At 45.5% G+C, this 17,204-nt stretch overlaps 1 protein-coding gene across 1 annotated transcript; it reads right to left on the reverse strand.

Moving 5' to 3' along the window:
* Nucleotides 1-7,241: 7,241 nt before the first annotated feature.
* On the reverse strand, nucleotides 7,242-16,949 carry LOC126547328 (cytochrome P450 4V2-like). Its single transcript, XM_050195293.3, has 8 exons — nucleotides 16,256-16,949; nucleotides 15,805-15,874; nucleotides 15,565-15,691; nucleotides 14,697-14,849; nucleotides 12,815-12,988; nucleotides 11,623-11,689; nucleotides 9,335-9,508; nucleotides 7,242-7,548 (listed from the first exon to the last, which is right to left on the reverse strand). The coding sequence occupies exons 1-8, from the start codon at nucleotides 16,554-16,556 to the stop codon at nucleotides 7,373-7,375; spliced, it is 1,242 nt and encodes a 413-aa protein (XP_050051250.2). The 5' UTR covers nucleotides 16,557-16,949; the 3' UTR covers nucleotides 7,242-7,372.
* Nucleotides 16,950-17,204: the final 255 nt, after the last annotated feature.

Consider the following 17,204-nt stretch of genomic DNA (forward strand, 5'->3'; position numbering starts at 1 on the left):
CCTGCCAGCCGGCAGTGGTACAGCCAAAACAAGCCGCAAGAAGGAGACGCCGTTACCGACGGTTCGTCGACTTCGAGCCGCACACCCCACCCGTTGACGACGGCGTCGCTCGCGATACCGCCGTCACGGTCCTCTACCGTCCCATCGGGAGCAAAGCGACTTTCCTCGCACTCTCAAGGGACGGTATCGCTGCCCAGCTCTCCTCTGTGCCAGGCGTGAGACGCGTTCGCGTGAACTTCCGCCGGAATGTGGTGGCTGCTGACGTGACGCGCGGTGCCGACTTGGCGCCCCTCCTCGAAGTGTGCGACATCGGCGGCATGGCGGTACGCCCCAAGGCGCTACACAGCAACTCCTGTGTGGGTGTCATCCTTGCGGTCGACACTTATTTCGACGCCCGCACGGTTCGCGAAAACCTTGAGGCCCCCGTCGCGGTGCTGTCATGTTCGCGGAGTGGCGCGTGCGTCACCGTCACCTTCGTCGGGAGCGTCGTGCCGACAAACGTGCGGCTCTTCAAACAGCTTCGCGCCGTACGTGCTCGTCTGCCCCGACCACTTCAATGCGACCGCTGCGGCGTCTTCGGCCATGCCGGCGACACCTGCTTCCGCGACGCCCGCTGCCTCCGCTGTGGCGAGTCGCATGCCACAGGAGACTGCCCCGCAGAGAAGCCTCGCTGCATTAATTGCGGCGGCCGTCACTCGTCGAGGGAACCGAGCTGTCCCGAGTGGCAGCGCGTGAGAAAGGCGGCCGTGTTGCTGTCATCGTCTCAGCGGCCCCTTTCGCGCAAGAAAGCGCTTGAGCTAGCCGGCGCCGCACCGACCGAGCCGCGTACAGCCGCTCCGTCTACGTCTGCTCGCTCCCCGCAGGGCCGATCTTACAGTGACGCCCTGCGCGGTCGCAGCACCCAGACAGCCGTAGCTGAGCCGTCACGCGGCCCTCCAACCACTCTGAACGACGACCCCAGAGACGCGCTAATAGCCGCTCTCGCCGCCGCACTCCGTGCCCTGCTCGTCCAGTGCCCAGCCATCGACGGCAACGTTCGTCAAATGTGTGACGCGGCCCTCGCCGCGCAAGAAGCACTGCCTCATCACGGCTAGGCGCGTTACCAGCGTTACCGCGCCACGTAAGCGAAGGCCACCAACTTGCCCGCGCACGCCGTTTTGGCCGCCGCCGCCGCGTCTCTATCACCCTTCTTTCAATTTCCTCTCCCTCTTGTGCAGCACGGTTGAGGTGTCCTCATCTGGGAGACAGTTACTGCGCTGCACTTTACCCCATTTTTTCCTTCCCAAACCAAGAATCTCTATCTCTCTCCCGGCGCCTGGCAACGTTGGCTGCCTTGCACGGGCGAGATTGAGACACGATCGTCTGCTCCCCTCGCATCAGAAAGTGGTTTTGGCACGTAAAACCCCATAATTTTATTAAATTTTTTTTTGCTCCGCTCGCACGCTTTCACTCGCACATACAGCGTAGGGCGCGCGCCAATGGTGTTATCGCCCTTTGACTTTATACGGAACGTCACGACATCGGCGGAAACACGCCTGGAGTGTCCATATATAGTTGCTGGCGCAATAATAAACGGTTATGGAACCAACGATGTTCCGTCATAAGTTTCATTCTGCCGCCAAAGTAATTTTCGTGTTAGGCGTAATGTGCGTAATAGCCGTGCGGATCAGAGAGTAAATGGGAATAGCCGATATTCTAATTTACATCAAGAGAAAGGAAGTGGAGCTGGGCAGGTCATGTAATGCGTAGGATGGATAACTGGTGAACCGTTAGAGTTACAGAATGGGTGCCAAGAGAAGGGAAGCGCAGTCGAGGACGGCAGGAAACTAGGTAGGGTGATGAAATTAGAAAATTCGCAGGCGCAAGTTGGAATCAGTTGGCATAGGACAGGGGTAATTGGAGACCGCAGGGAGAGGCCTTCATAGAGCAGTGGACACAAAAATAGGCTGCTGCTGCTGCTGATGTTGATGATGATTTACCTAGATAATTCATCATCATAATCACCATCATCATCATCAGCCTAGTTACGCCCACTGCAAGGCAAAGGCCTCTTCCATACTTCTCCAACTACCCCGGTCATGTACTAATTGTGGCCATGTTGTCCCTGCAAACGTCTTAATGTCATCCGCCCACCTAACTTTCTGCCGCCCCCTACTACGCTTCCCTTCCCTTGGAATCCAGTCCGTAACCCTTAATGACCATCGGTTATCTTCCCTCCTCATTACATGTACGGCCCATGCCCATTTCTTTTTCTTGATTTCAACTAAGATGTCATTTACCCGCGTTTGTTCCCTCACCCAATCTGCTCTTTTCTTATCCCTTAACGTTACACCCATCATTCTTTCCATAGCTCGTTGCGTCGTCCTCAATTTAAGTAGAACCCTTTTCGTAAGCCTCCAGGTTTCTGCCCCGTAGGTGAGTAGTGGCAAGACACAGCTGTTATACACTTTTCTCTTGAGGGATAATGGCAACCTGCTGTTCATGATCTGAGAATGCCTTCCAAACGCACCCCAGCCCATTCTTATTCTGATTATTTCAGTCTCATGATCCGGATCCGCGGTCACTGCCTGCCCTAAGTAGGCGTATTCCCTTACCACTTTCAGTGCTTCGCTACCTATCGTAAACTGCTGTTCTCTTCCGAGACTTTTACACATTACTTTAGTTTTCTGCAGATTAATTTTTAGACCCACACTTCTGCTTTGCCTGTCCAGGTCAGTGAGCATGCATTGCAATTGGTCCCCTGAGTTACTAAGCAAGGCAATATCATCAGCAAATCGCAAGTTGCTAAGGTATTCTCCATCAACTTTTATCCCCAATTCTTTCCACTCCAGGTCTCTGAATACCTTCTGTAAACATGCTGTGAATAGCATTGGAGAGATCGTATCTCCCTGCGTGACGCCCTTCTTTATTGGGATTTTATTGCTTTCTTTATGAAGGACTACGGTGGCTGTGGAGCCGCTATAGACATCTTTCAGTATCTTTATATACGGCTCGTCTACACCCTGATTCCGTAATGCTTGCATGACTGCCGAGGTTTCGACTGAATCAAACGCTTTCTCGTAATCAATGAAAGCTATATATAAGGGTTGGTTATATTCCGCACATTTCTCTATCACTTGGTTGATAGTGTGAACATGGTCTATTGTTGAGTAGCCTTTACGAAATCCTGCCTGGTCCTTTGGTTGACAGAAGTCTAAGGTGTTCCTGATTCTATTTGCGATTACCTTAGTAAATATCACCCGCCGTGGTTGCTCACTGGCTATGGTGTTAGGCTGCTGAGCACGAGGTCGCGGGATCGAATGCCGGCCACGGCGGCCGCATTTCGATGGGGGCGAAATGCGAAAACACCCGTGTACTTAGATTTAGGTGCACGTTAAAGAAACCGAGGTGGTCGAAATTTCCGGAGTCCCCCACTACGGCGTGCCTCATAATCAGAAAGTGGGTTTGGCACGTAAAACCACATAATTTAATTTTTTAGTAAATATTTTGTAGGAAACGAATAGTAAGCTGATCGGTCTATAATTTTTCAAGTCTGTGGCGTCCCCTTTCTTATGGACTATGATTATGTTAGCGTTCTTCCAAGATTACGGTGCGCTTGAGGTCATGAGGCATTGCGTATACAGGGTGGCCAGGTTTTCTAGAACAATCTGCCCACCATTCTCCAACAAATCTGCTGTTACCTGATCCTCCCCAGCTGCCTTCCCTTTTTGCATAGCTCCCAAGGCTTTCTTTACTTCTTCCGGCGTTACTTGTGGGATGTCAAATTCCTCTAGACTATTCCCTCTTCCATTATCGTCGTGGGTGCCACTGGTACTGTATAAATCTCTATAGAACTCCTCAGCCACTTGAGCTATCTCATCCATATTAGTAATGATATTGCCGGCTTTGTCTTTTAACGCATACATCTGATCCTTGCCTATTCCTAGTTTCTTCTTCACTGCTTTTAGGCTTCCTCCGTTCCTGAGAGCATGTTCAATTATATCCATATTATACTTCCTTGTCAGCTGTTTTACGCTTGTTGATGAACTTGGGAAGTTCTGCCAGTTCTATTCTAGCTGTAGGGTTGGAGGCTTTCATACATTGGCGTTTCTTAATCAGATCTTTCGTCTCCTGCGATAGCTTACTGGTATCCTGTCTAACGAAGTTACCACCGACTTCTACTGCACACTCCTTAGAATTATTAGATAATTAGAATTAGGTAGAAAATTAGATTATTAGAATTGGATAATTAGAAAACATTAAATGGAACGTTTCTAATTCTTTATTAAGAGCACGACTATCGTTGATAAATTTATTTCGTCCGTTCAGTCGCTTTCAGTGCGCTATGTTCTGCGTAATTATTTCTTCCGTGCTTTAGTCGCGCCGCGAGAAATACGAAAGAAGTCGCGTCATTACGCTCCCGCGTGCCGTCACTCCGGACGCCCCAACAGTGACTTGAAGGAACTTACTCCGCTCATTGCCTGATTCGGTAACAACCTGGAAGCTGCAAGCTGTCGATGTTGGTGTCGGCTACCACTGATCGCGCGCGACCTGCGTGTTACGCTTGATGATCGCAGCGTATACGCAATGGCCAATCGCTTGCCGAGTCAAACAATGAGCACCTATCACTATCAGGACCACGCGTGTGTCGCCGCGTGCGGTACTTTTCGTGTTTCGAACGCTAGCGCGCCGAAAACGGCTGAGAACGACTGGAGACAAGTGGGATGTGTTAGGACACACTAACTGCTTTTCCATCGGAAATCACGCCTTTATTTCAAAAAATGTTTTGCGCAGAAATTATCCTCATGGTGGAAGAGGACTTGACCGAACATCGTAGGTCTATATAGTGTGTTGTATCAGTTAACAGCTTGGCTAATGTTAGCTGGGTCACCCTGCATGCCACGCACGCAGTTACATTGCACCCCGCTCTCTATGTAACTGCAGTGTAAGCGCCGCCGTCACGGCTTGGGAGTTGAATGGAATGGCTAATGTCAATTACCAAATGCGCGATATTAGCAAATTAGTGTTTTTATTAGGTATAGGCTTACTAAGAATGCGATGTAATTGTTTGTAGGGACGTATTCATTCGCTGAATCACTTGCTCACTTTGAATCACCGTAATACGTGTATGGCATGAGCAAAAACAAATATTTCTTTTCAGAATATGTCCGCTGTTACGGTTCACACTGTGCGGCAGTGAATGGAACAGATGCCAAATGCCTGAGACACGATGTGACCTACGTTCAACCTTTTTACGCCAAAGAGTGGTTTTCTGCACCAAATAGTGGTTTCTCTCCATGTCCCTCTCCGTGGGTTGACCCGACATGACCCACGTTCAACCTTTCTGCGCCAAAGAGCGGTTTCTCTCCTTGTTCCTCTGTGTGAGTGGACCCTAAATGACCTGACAAGGCTCGCTATCAGGGAGCAAGAGCGAATGAGGTTGCCCGGATGGTGGAGGGTATAAAAGGACCAGCGAGACGCCACGTAGAGAGTTCTTCTCTGCCCTTGTGTGCAGAAGCATGCACACTGAACATTTCTGTATTTTTATTGTCTTGGAGCGCACTGCTCACCCGTAATGATGTATTAAACCTCTGTTACTTTCTTTACATCACCTCGTCTTCCCTGCTGAACCCCCTCCCATGGTCAACCTGGTACGAGCTCCAAGCAGACGCTGTTGAACGTCACCGCAACCCCGTCCCCGTAACAACTGGTGGCAGCTTTAACACCGCTTTGGTGTCATGTCGAGAATGCGGCGTTCTTGTACGCCGAAAAATCCTCCAGCATACCCCATGCGCATGCGCGAAAAAGAGAGAGAGAGAGAGAAAGAGAGGCGCGCGATTAGCCAACACCACCTGGTAGCACAAGGTCTGTTTACTCAGATCCATGATGTCGCGCTGCTTGGTTCGAAATTTCCACTGACAAGGCTGGCGTGATGAAAGCGGTGATGTCAAAATCACTGTTGCCTACTCGGGAGGATCCCCATTATATTCTATGGCAGTCGGGCGAGGTAACATGACGTCATCGATCGGATTGAAAAGGCCTTGTGCTATCTAGGTGGTGTTGGAGTAGCAACGCCAGTAGTGATGTCTTTATTCTCCGTCGCAGTCGAGCGCACGCGCCGCAGTTTCTCTCCGGCTCCCAAATTGGTAGGCCACGCGTCATACGTATTCCTTAGGAGCAGGCAGCGTTCGATCAGCAACGCTGCGAGCAGAACCGTGAACAAGGTCGTCTACGCCGTGCAGATGCTGCCGCCCGGGCACAAGAACAGGCTCGTGCAGCCGAGCGCAAGCAGCAACTGCGCAGCCTACAAGCCGTCGTTTAATGAACCGTAGGGTTTAACCTAGTTATAAACACCGGGGCCGCACGTTTCAGCTTCGCTGATTAACCATCAGTATGGAGTGCTTGGGCGGTGATTTTTTTTCTTTCCAGAATATTTTTTATTTTTCTTCATTCCAACCTATACATGATCAAATGACAGAGATCACTACTCTGCTTGAGTGCATTCTATATATGAACGTATGTACACATATATATGAAATTTTCTCGTCTTAGAATCGAAAGCTATTGCTTAACATTTATTGTGGGAGCTCGGGAGAGGGTTGGGTTTCGGGGCTGAGGTTTTGCTCAAGCACACCTGCTAAATGCCGAAACGATTTTGCCCAAATTTAGAAATATTGCGATATTTTGCTTAGCTTTGTGGAAACTGCCTTGTGAAAACGTTAAGCACATCAGTCCTTTTTACCTTGGCATGTGCATTTCAGTGAATGCCATTTCATCGAAAGCTTTTAATAGGAACTTCCTTTACAAATGTCTTCTTGTTAATTAAATTTTATTTTTGCTATGTCAAACTGAAAATCTGCATTGCCAGTGTACAAGAGGAAAATAATATCGAAGAAAGAGGAAAACACTCTTTGTTCTGCCTTATGTATATTTCATTCAATTTATTTCGAACTTACAAATCTGAGTGCTGAAAAAAATAGCTTCGCAAGTGTATAAGCTTACGAATGAGCATTTCTTATTCCGTCTCGAGCAAGAGTCCCAGTGCTTTGAAGACAGCTGGGGCTCTCACATCCTCTTACCCCCCCCCCCCCCCCCCTCCATTTCGATTTTGTGTATTACGAGCGCATCGTCTTTGGACCAAATGGCAGAAACGTGTACTCGCGTGGGTTAAGGTTTTTGACCCCGTACCTTTGGTGTAGGCTAAATTATCATAAACCTAGAATTCCTGCTAAAGCTAATGGGATAAGCGACAAAGTCAAACGTATCGAAAAAATAACTTTATTTTGTAGGAACTAAATATATAGGCAACGTTTCAATGATGGATGATGATGAATACTGTACAAATGTTCATCATATGGCACGGCCGAGTGACTGGTGCTATGCTTCGTCGATTTCAGTTCAACGAAGTGTGCTTCCTAGGTGTTAATTTGATTTCAATGCCTTGAATGGGCTTGAGTATAAGTTCCATGGACAGTTCAAGCTCGTCGATGGGGACTTTCGAGCTGACATTGAAGCGACGTATAATGTGCGTCAGCAGGACTTTTTCTTCTCTGAGTGCGAACTTTTGACCTGCAGAGAGAACAAAAATAACGAAAAAGATAGAACACTTTAAAAGGCGGTGTTATACTGAGCATAAATTCAGTATACTGCACAGAGTTTATTCTTTAGTGCTGTATATCAGCTGTCTTGGCATTGTGATGATAAGCAGGGCTGTGAAATTGTACCGACGCCTTTTAATATACCATTCCTTTTCACGCTTTTCGAGCTTCGTCAATGGTGAGAGCGACGCTCTGCCCGCGTTATCAATGAGATCAGCCGACCGTGAACGGTGGATGACAAGACTAACGCAGAATCGTGCGGAAGGAATTGCTACATTATACCAGCCCATGTATTATACTTTGTTAGGAAGAGTTGCGAGTATGAAAGAACGAACGCAGGAGAAAAAAAAACAAAACGAGGTAGACTGAAACCTACCTCGTTTTTTTCCTGTGTTCGTTCTTTCTTAGGCGTAACTCTACCTAACATAGCCATGCACCAACTCGCCCAGCAAGAAGTTCTAAACTGTATAACACATTGCATTTCGCCGTACTATCCAGGCGTTTACAACCAGGGCTACTAACTAGCCCGCTGAAATAAAAATTTCATCAACAGGTATTATTTGCCTTCAGGAATGTTCAATCGTCGATAGAGCTGTTTTCCCGTATCCGCCAATACAGTTCGTACGCGATAGGGCGCCTTGTAAGAACACGCTACGGCGGGTGACCAGTATAAAAAGGCTCTTAGGAACGACGTCCTGCGAACTCGAGGTCATGTTCGTAAGAGCACTTTTCTGAAGTATGGCTGGCTCTGTACGTCGGGCAACGGAGGTCTGTATTCACACAATTCGTACACTATATCATCTCGTAAGAACATGTGCCGGCCAATCGGGGTAGCGAACATACAATAGTGAAAGCGGTTGGCTAATGGCAAAGCAATCATTAAGAAAGAAAAGCGGCTTGAATTCGCTCTCTGATTATGCGGCACCTTTTCTTTATTTGGTTGTTTTGTACGCGTCACGTGTGTACGTATATTGTAACAATTCTGTGAATAACTGGATCTCTCTACGTGTCTTCAATGTCTCGCACAAGTCGCATTACCGCTATCGGCACGGGATCGGCCACTCTGCGCGATGCATCATGAAAAATAAATCGAATCGGACGAAAATAATTCGAACAAAATGTGGTGCCTGGTACAGAAGCTCGCAATGACAACATAAGCATATGTCCTTTTACGCGCATACCACCAGTACGTACATTAGACTGGTCGCTCTCGAGTGCTCTATATAGTAGGATCGCGCGGCGTGGTTCACATCCATCTTGTGATTTGTGCAGCACTCACGAAACTCGAAACGACAGAAAAGGAAGTGCACAGGACGTCTGTCGCTTCCGTCGTCTCTGACGTTGCGAGTTTCGCGAGCACTGCACAAATCACAAGACGAACACGTACCAGCTTGCTCAGTTTTCAATCCTAATGCGGTTTACATTCAGGTGGTCGTAATCGAGCGCAGGGAACACGTACATTCGCCTCGTTCCTTCAGAGAACCGTGCTCCAGCTCGGAGGCGCTCTCACCTTAGAGCTCGGAGCGTGACCACGATCCGTTAGAATGCCGATCACGTGGCTTCTCCGATTGCTCTCGGAAGCACGCATGCCCGAGCCAAACGTTGGGCATTCGTACTCTGGCTCCAATGTCGAGGCCATCGCTCCTAGCCGAGTCGGAGCACGGTAGGAACCAGTCGACTGTACCATAGCCAATGCTCGGCCCCCACAGCTGACGTCGAAGTTCAGACGCAGGCGATATTATAATGCTAGCCCTTACCAAGGCAGTTTCGTGGTCCCGCCGAGAAAGGGGCGAACCCGTAGGTGTGCATGCTTTTCGAGTCCATGAACCTCTCGGGTTTGAAGCTATTCGGGTCCTTAATGTACCTCGGGTGTCGCTGAAGGAAGTAGAGAGCCACGACTGCCACGGTTCCGCGAGGAATGGTGTACTTTCCTGAAAGAACGAAAAAAAGAAAGAGAAAAGTGCTCTGCTAAATTCCGAACGGCATCAAATTTGCCGTGCCTGTTTATGAACAGCATAAAAGTACTTTTTTTGTGGCTTGTGTCATATGCGCCATCAAACCCACCGTAAAAATGCACTGTTCCGCTTATTTTTCTAACAAAACGCTCTTTTATGCATTGAAGCACGAAAATAATTGGAGCGCCTGTGTCTTTCGTCCCTCACTTGGGGAAATATCATCCCGAAACTAGTGTCCCCCTGGAAAGTCATTTCAAGTGGATACGTATTGCTCTGCGGCAAGGATCCGTAAGTTGCAATATGTGACGTAAATTATTTAAGAAGAAATTAGTGAATTTTCGTTAATTAATTAGTTGAATATGTGTTTCTATGTCTCATGCTAGCTAGTATAATGTCCGCCTCTTTGAGTAATCCAGCTCAATGACAATAATGATGCTATCTTCCACAGGCAATTTTTAAAAATTCTGTAGACCTTAAAAATTGTCACCCCTTATAGTAATGACCTGCCTAATACAATTAATTCCTCAATTCGATTCTTTGCTGATGACTGCGTAATTTACCGAGTTATTTCTAACACTGCTAACAGCATCATTCCACAACAAGACCTTAGTGAAGCTTCGTCTGGTGTGCAAAATGGAGCAGACGACATAATCGCAATAAATGTAAGTTAATGCGAGTTTCACGTTGCACCAAACTTAACCTTCCCAATTATCTTATTAACAGCTGAGTTTTAGAAAATGTTTCATGTCATAAATATTTAGGCAATAATATTACCTCTAATACGTTGTAGTAGACTCATGTCAACCGCGCAATTAACAACGCCATAGGTCACTTCGGTATGAACGCAGACATTTTTACAAGGCGCCTTACTCATTTAAACTTCTCTATAAATCCGTTATTCGAGCAAAGCTCGAGTACGCAGGCTCCGTTTGGTATCCCGCTATTGACAGTCTCGTGAATATCTTGGAATCGGCCCAAAATCACATTGCACATCCCATTTCTTTAGACTATTCGCACACCTCTAGTGCGTCATCTATTAAAACAATTTTAGTCCTACCAACACTTTCATCACGTCGAAAACGTTCCGTTGTACTACTATTTCATAAGATCTACAATAATACGCAACTAAAACATCATCTCATTTCACAACCATCCTATATATCAAACAGAACCGATCACCAACGTAAAATACACGTACCATTCTCCCGGACAAAACTATTTCTTTACTCTTTTGTTCCCAACATTCTTCTCAAAATCCTACTTAAATAAATAAATAAATAAATAAATAAATAAATAAATAAATAACATTTCATGGCAAGAGCAGCTGCTCGCGCGCGAGGAATGAGTGTATGATATGAGGTATGCAGCATTTCTTTCCGCTTGCTCTCTAACACAAGCTGCTCCGTTAATACGGACATGACAGAAAGTGACGGCACAGTTGCCGTGCGTAGAGGGAAAAGTACGGGAGCCTCAAGGTAAAAATCGCACCGTTTAGGCTTTTAGACGGCGGAGTCCTTAACTAAAATAATGGTTGTCCATTATTTCTAGCGCAGCCTAGGTGACAGTATAAACCTTATTACTTTTTGCTCCATTATGTTTTATTTCGAAAGATAAAAAAAAAAAAACAACATCCATAAGATAGCGCGCATTTTCGCCTTCTGATCTGAGTTACATACAGCGAGAAGGTGGCACAACGGGGGCGGCAAAGCATTAAATTGGGCATTCAACATAATTTTACTACTCTAGCTAGTCCGACACTCTAGAAAAGCTTCTGCTGGGTAATTTCTGAAGACTTAACAGTGAAATTTCACCTGCTGCGAAAATTTCGAGAAATGAAGTTAATCGTCAAAGGCAACACTCGACTCCATGTATGTCTGAAGCCAGTAACTGCTTTTTTGTTACAATGGCAGAATGGTGTCTGGGCTGAACTATTTCAGCTCGGGTTCGCCGCAAGCAAAAAGTGATTTCTGAAACGTCAAATAGCACTCCTTAGCACAGCGCTTGGGGGCTGATGCACGTTTGGTGTTCATCTTATATTCAACAATGCCAATTTTGGTAAAAGGGAAGATCAAATTTCGTACATGACTTACCAATTTTCAGATCCCTTGCGACGGTGCGACCTATAATAGACCCTGGTGGATAAAGCCTCATGGCCTCCTACGAAAAGGGTTAAAAACAAAGTCTTGATTAAGCTACGACATGACCCCACTCTGTGCACAACAGTAAACCAGACTTCAGACTGTGTCGAACAGGTATTTTGACTGCTTGAATATGTGAAACCTTAAGATCGCAGATAATGATGTATTCACAAAAACAATTGGGGAAGCTCGGGGGCAGGAGCGATACGCCGTGAAAGATATATCTAATGTATACATTGAAGTTCCTCCTTCCACGTGAGGCTTCTTCTTACGACAACTTTAATACGCGCAAATAATCGAGCTGTTAATCAATGCTTCAAGATGTAAGACGAAGTCACAAGGATTAAAATAAGTGTAAAAAGAGAGCACATTGTGAAAACGGGCATCAGGAAGTGCGTCGCGATCACGAAGACGCCCAGTGCTCCCTTCCATACGAACTATGTACAGATAGTTTAGATAACCTGGGGGGGGATTTCAATTTTCAATTTCAATGTTAAGGAATTGTATAATTTTACTTAAATACACATTTGTAACTATATATAGCGCAGACATAACCATGGACGCCAGATACAGCAGCAACAGAATTTACATTCCAGTTTGTTCGAGTCTCCAGGCTAATGGTTACGAAAAATGTAAATGCAAATAAATAAGCATCGTACTTTTACGTCGGTTCAACTGTAGCAGTCAGCATGATACTGAAAGATATGAAATTCTGATTTTAGTACCTCACGAAGCTTGTCGCAAAAACAAAGGACCGTGCGAAGGCTGCTGCGCAGCTAACATGCAGTCTCCTTTAAGGGGACTCCTTTTCTTTCATTGTTATCTCGCACAATCATCACAGGCAATTGGAATCTGGGCTCGCCTAATCTAGAACATTTACATACTAAAAAGATTTTGCGCCAAAACAACACACACAAGAAAGTAATGAAAGAAAGCGCGCGTGGTGTCGTCGTCTTTCTTGTGTTTGTTGTTTTGGCGCAAAATCTTTTTAGTGTGCAAGATCACCAACTAGCCCAGCAGTTAACTCTTCTATAGAACACTTACATTTTGCCATCTGAACGTGATTGTTTGAAGGTTAGAGCAGGGGAAAAGTTATATATATTTTTGCTTACGATTGACATATTGAGTAGGGGTTACGACGTACCTTAAGTACACACTCCATATAGGTGAGATTCTTCAGTTCCTCCGCGGTAAGGGGTTTGTCCCAGTCGTCTCCGCAGACTGTGTCGATCTCCTCCTGAACCTTAGCCTGAATTTCTGGATGATGACCGAGAAGGTAGAGCGCGTAAGCGAGGCTTGTCGCCGTCGTGTCGAAGCCCTGGATTTGAGGAATCGCGAGGGTCACGTTTTGCAGTCGCCCGAGAATGCTGAGGAAGCTAATCACCTCTGACATTATGGGAATACGAATCCTACTAATATGCCGCAGCAGTTCGGAGCGGGGGGGAGGGGGGGCGCATTGAGAAGGCTGCACATGGAAATACCTCAGAACGACACCAAAGCGCTAGAGCAACTAAAATTGCATCTTCTTTGGGACAAAATAAACTATAGACCACTCGCTCGTCTCAATATGTAAATGGCAACAAATCGAAGCATGACTCTGCCAGGACTGGTCACCGTGTACGGTGACAGCATCCTGGCACATAGTGTTGCATCCTGTAAATTATTAGCGCAAACGCTTCCCATGAGGCCAAACAATTTTAAAAGATAAAGACCGCCACTCGAAGGGATCCTTGCTCACACAGCGCAGAAGCAAAAGAGAAACGTGCGTTAGCTTTCGTTTATGGAACTTCTAACAATTATTGTATTTCGCAGTACGACTCCTTTCTTTTCATTGCTTAAAAAAAAAATGAAACACGTCTCTCGTAAGGCATGTCCAGGCCGGCAACAAACAGATTGCTGAGGTGGATCCACCTTGCGCACGCTTAGAATGACATTTAATACAGGGATGGTCTGCACCTGCTCGAAGACTCGAAGAATCTCAATCTATGCTGAAATGGGGGTAAATTGCACGCACTGAGTACTCAAAACTACCGTATTTAATCGGATACAGGTCGAAGATGAATATATGTCGACAACTATATATTGAACTCGCCGATAAATAAAAAAAAAGTAATTCCAATATAGGTCAACCCCTATCTTTTTTCGAAAAATGAAGAACTGTCAACATGACACAGCTTTATTCACCATAAGCTTTGCTAGTAAGTCTCGTTAGTCGATGCCACAAACTGGATCCTCTGCGGAAATTCCAGAAAAGTCGTCCTCCTAGGATGCTTCGCAGGCGCCCTCGGCCACATAAACGATTCATCTCCAGACTGGCTTTACGGCGGGCACGATGCAGGAACCCTGTTAGCTCCGTACTTTTGCAAGCTTTGGTCACGAATAGAGATAGCTCATTCTGGATAACATTTCTGAGAGAGAGAAAGAAAGATCTACCTGTATTCGTATAAATACGGTAGTCAGTTTTACCTTGACCAGAGGCTGGACAAATGGGAAACGCTGCAATACTGAACGACGGATGGCGCCGCCGCCTTGAAGCTCCTGCGGAAACTGGCCCGTGACGTCATCGATTTTTGCGGCTGCGTCCGCTCGAGACTAGGTAAACGTTTGGCGGTAAATAAAGATTACGCTGCTTTCTAAAGTAACCAAAGACTCTACTTAGCAAACTTTGAGAACTTTGTCAGCACAAAAAAAGAAAAAGAAACACCAAGTACGTGTAAAGAAACTTTTAAATCAGTCAAGTTACCATGACGCGTTAAATTCAATTAAATGAATTTGGGAGTTCAGTTTCTATCTAACTAACCAAGCTCTTTCTATCAACTTAATGCAAATATAGTTTCGAAAGAATACGTGTCCAAACTGACTCGCTGAGACTGTTTAGTGTTCTCTTTTTGAGCGCCGGACATTAAAGAAAGGGTAAGGTCTCTACCGATAATCAGTATTCGTCTCTTTCCTATTATAATGTGAGTATGAGCTATACAGCTTCACGTGTGCCATAGGCTGTGACCGGTGGTGGTTCCGAGGCTTACCCCAATTAGAGTAGACAGCAGCTCGTCTCGGAGGTCAATTTCTCTCATTGTGCCCTCGTCAAGGCACATTCGGAGAAGAATTTCGAGGAAAGAATTCTTCGAAACAGGATCTCTGATGCCTTTTCGGTAGTCGGCTATCCTCTTCTGTAGGATCTGTAAGTTGACCAAGATTGCTCGCCGAGAATGCATTTAGCGCTACTAGTTTGACTTGCTTGCGTACAAGCTGCAACACTGGCAAAATGCGTCATCTTGAAGTTGCTTTTTATGAAGCCCGGATATTGGATAAAAAAAAAAGAAAGCTTTGCAGGGACGTAACTTATACATGACTACACCCTTTATTTAATTCGGAGGCATTTAAAAAAAGAAAAACACTGTGGCAGGTAGCGCAAATTTGTCTCTTCGTGCAGCTTACTGGGACACGGCGGAATTACTTGCGCAACAAATGACAATGATAAGTTTGTTAATTAACAACAGTTTCAGGGAATAAGTTATATTTATCCGCTTTAAGGCAGTTATTGCCGTTGCACAAATGAAGCCGCATAGCAACGAAGTCATATTCATTCAGCGAAAATTCCTAGCCTAGTAGCATATGCCCTACACTAGCACCACAGATATTCGCCCTCAAAATCTGCCAAAAATGAATTGGTGTTACGCTTAATTTCCCTTTTGTAAGCCAAGTAGCCTAGCTAGGAAACAATTAATTAAATATATTCTGAAAAACTATGACATTGAAATGGAAATAATGCGGCCTATCAAATTTATTACAGCGGTAAGATGATCGCACAGTTTCTCTTTGAACATTTGGGTAGGGGTTTGAATGCAGCTCTAAATAGCACGCAGAAGTTAGAGCGCATGAGTGGACACTTACGTTATTGACAAACTCCTTTGCGTCTTCCACGTATTTTAACATCTGTTTGTGCTCTTTGCTGAATGCATAGATGGTATCGAACCAATGGTGGAAGTTGATGACGCGGTTCACCATGGTGTCCGAGATTCTGAGGGTGCAAAAAAATAAAAGAAAAGAAACAAATGCCTGGGCATTATAGTAATTATTTTTCACAAAATATAGAATGTTGATTACTTATACAAGAATGTGATGACTACTTACGCGTCGTGAATTCTAAGGTATCCGGTACGTTCGATGTCATCTTCATCGTAATCAATACCCATCGATGTTTCTGCAAAAGCAAAGAAAGACAGAAAAAAAAAGAAAAACGTTCATCTCTCTTTGTATGAACGTTAGCGGCAATTCAAATAAATATGCAAAGAGTTTTCTAGCATTGCTTTTACAATTACCTTCACCTGTTATCTCATGTGCGCACGAAAGTAAAATTTGTCAATTGCAATAATTGAGGAGCGGGGGACGAGAAGGTGTCCATCTTATAAATTGAACCGTTGGTCGACTTCTGCAGAAAGGCAAAACTTTATTCGTACACACTAACATCGCATTAAATTTCTTCCACAACTAGAAGCCTTTACAGCTACCATTACACTAAACTTTTCGCCTTGCTAAAGCGCGAGCTATGTCCATATAGTAATGCATGTAGCAAGAAACTTACCAAAGAGCACTCCGAATGCAGCTGCGCGAACAATGGGGAGGACGTTGAAATATTCTCCGTTCATGGAGGCCACCTTGTGCATGAGCCTCTCGCCTCTCTTGTTCATGATGGGTATGTAATCGTCGAGAATGCGAAAGTGGAAGGCAGGCGTTACTGCCCTCCGACGTGCTTTCCATGATTCGTCCCCCCTGACAGGAGAAAGCAACAGAAAGAATGAAGAAAGCGTAAGCGGCGTCATTAAGCTACACATTAACGTGCATGGAGTACCGCGCAGTTGAGTGGGATGGGTCATATAGACCATGGAAGCCGTAGCAGCCAGTACTGAGATCAGTTTGAATGGCTTCCGCTAACTTCGGTGCACTTACGAAGAACATATTGCCGTGCCCCTTATGCTTGAGATCGTTTTTTTTTTCTTTTCTTTACATGCTATCTGTGTTGTCACGCTTACACCTCTGCGCGAGATGCGCAAGTGACCTGCCAGATTGTTATTTCGTCGAGGATTTTGTAGCTCCTAAAGCGATGGGTGTCATCGCAGCACGTATGCACAAAAAGCTCTTACGCTAGAATTGTTCTTAAGAAAACATTTTGGCCAATCCTGATGCTGACAATATTATTAACGAAGGCGGCTGGCCAATGGCAACTGACCCTTATGAGTGAAATTTTTTTGTGAATTCTTTATTTATCAAGGGCACGAAAAAAGGAGGGTGGTTAGATTTTAGCAAACACGGTATTTTGCTCAAACTACATCATGTTCGGGGACATCACGAACCCCTCACAAAATCTTTTCGTAAGAAATCAACGTCAAACCGGTACATCGTTAATTCCTAAAGCTTTATACCATACACATTTTTTTTAAAAACGTAACAAAAGGCTGCAGGTGGTGCATCTACAGTGTTTAAATTAACTTGATCCAAACTTTAAAATATGCAAATGCTACGCGGCAGCTGGG

The sequence above is a fragment of the Dermacentor andersoni genome, chromosome 1 (genome assembly GCF_023375885.2).
Source record: "Dermacentor andersoni chromosome 1, qqDerAnde1_hic_scaffold, whole genome shotgun sequence".
Taxonomy (NCBI): domain Eukaryota; kingdom Metazoa; phylum Arthropoda; class Arachnida; order Ixodida; family Ixodidae; genus Dermacentor; species Dermacentor andersoni.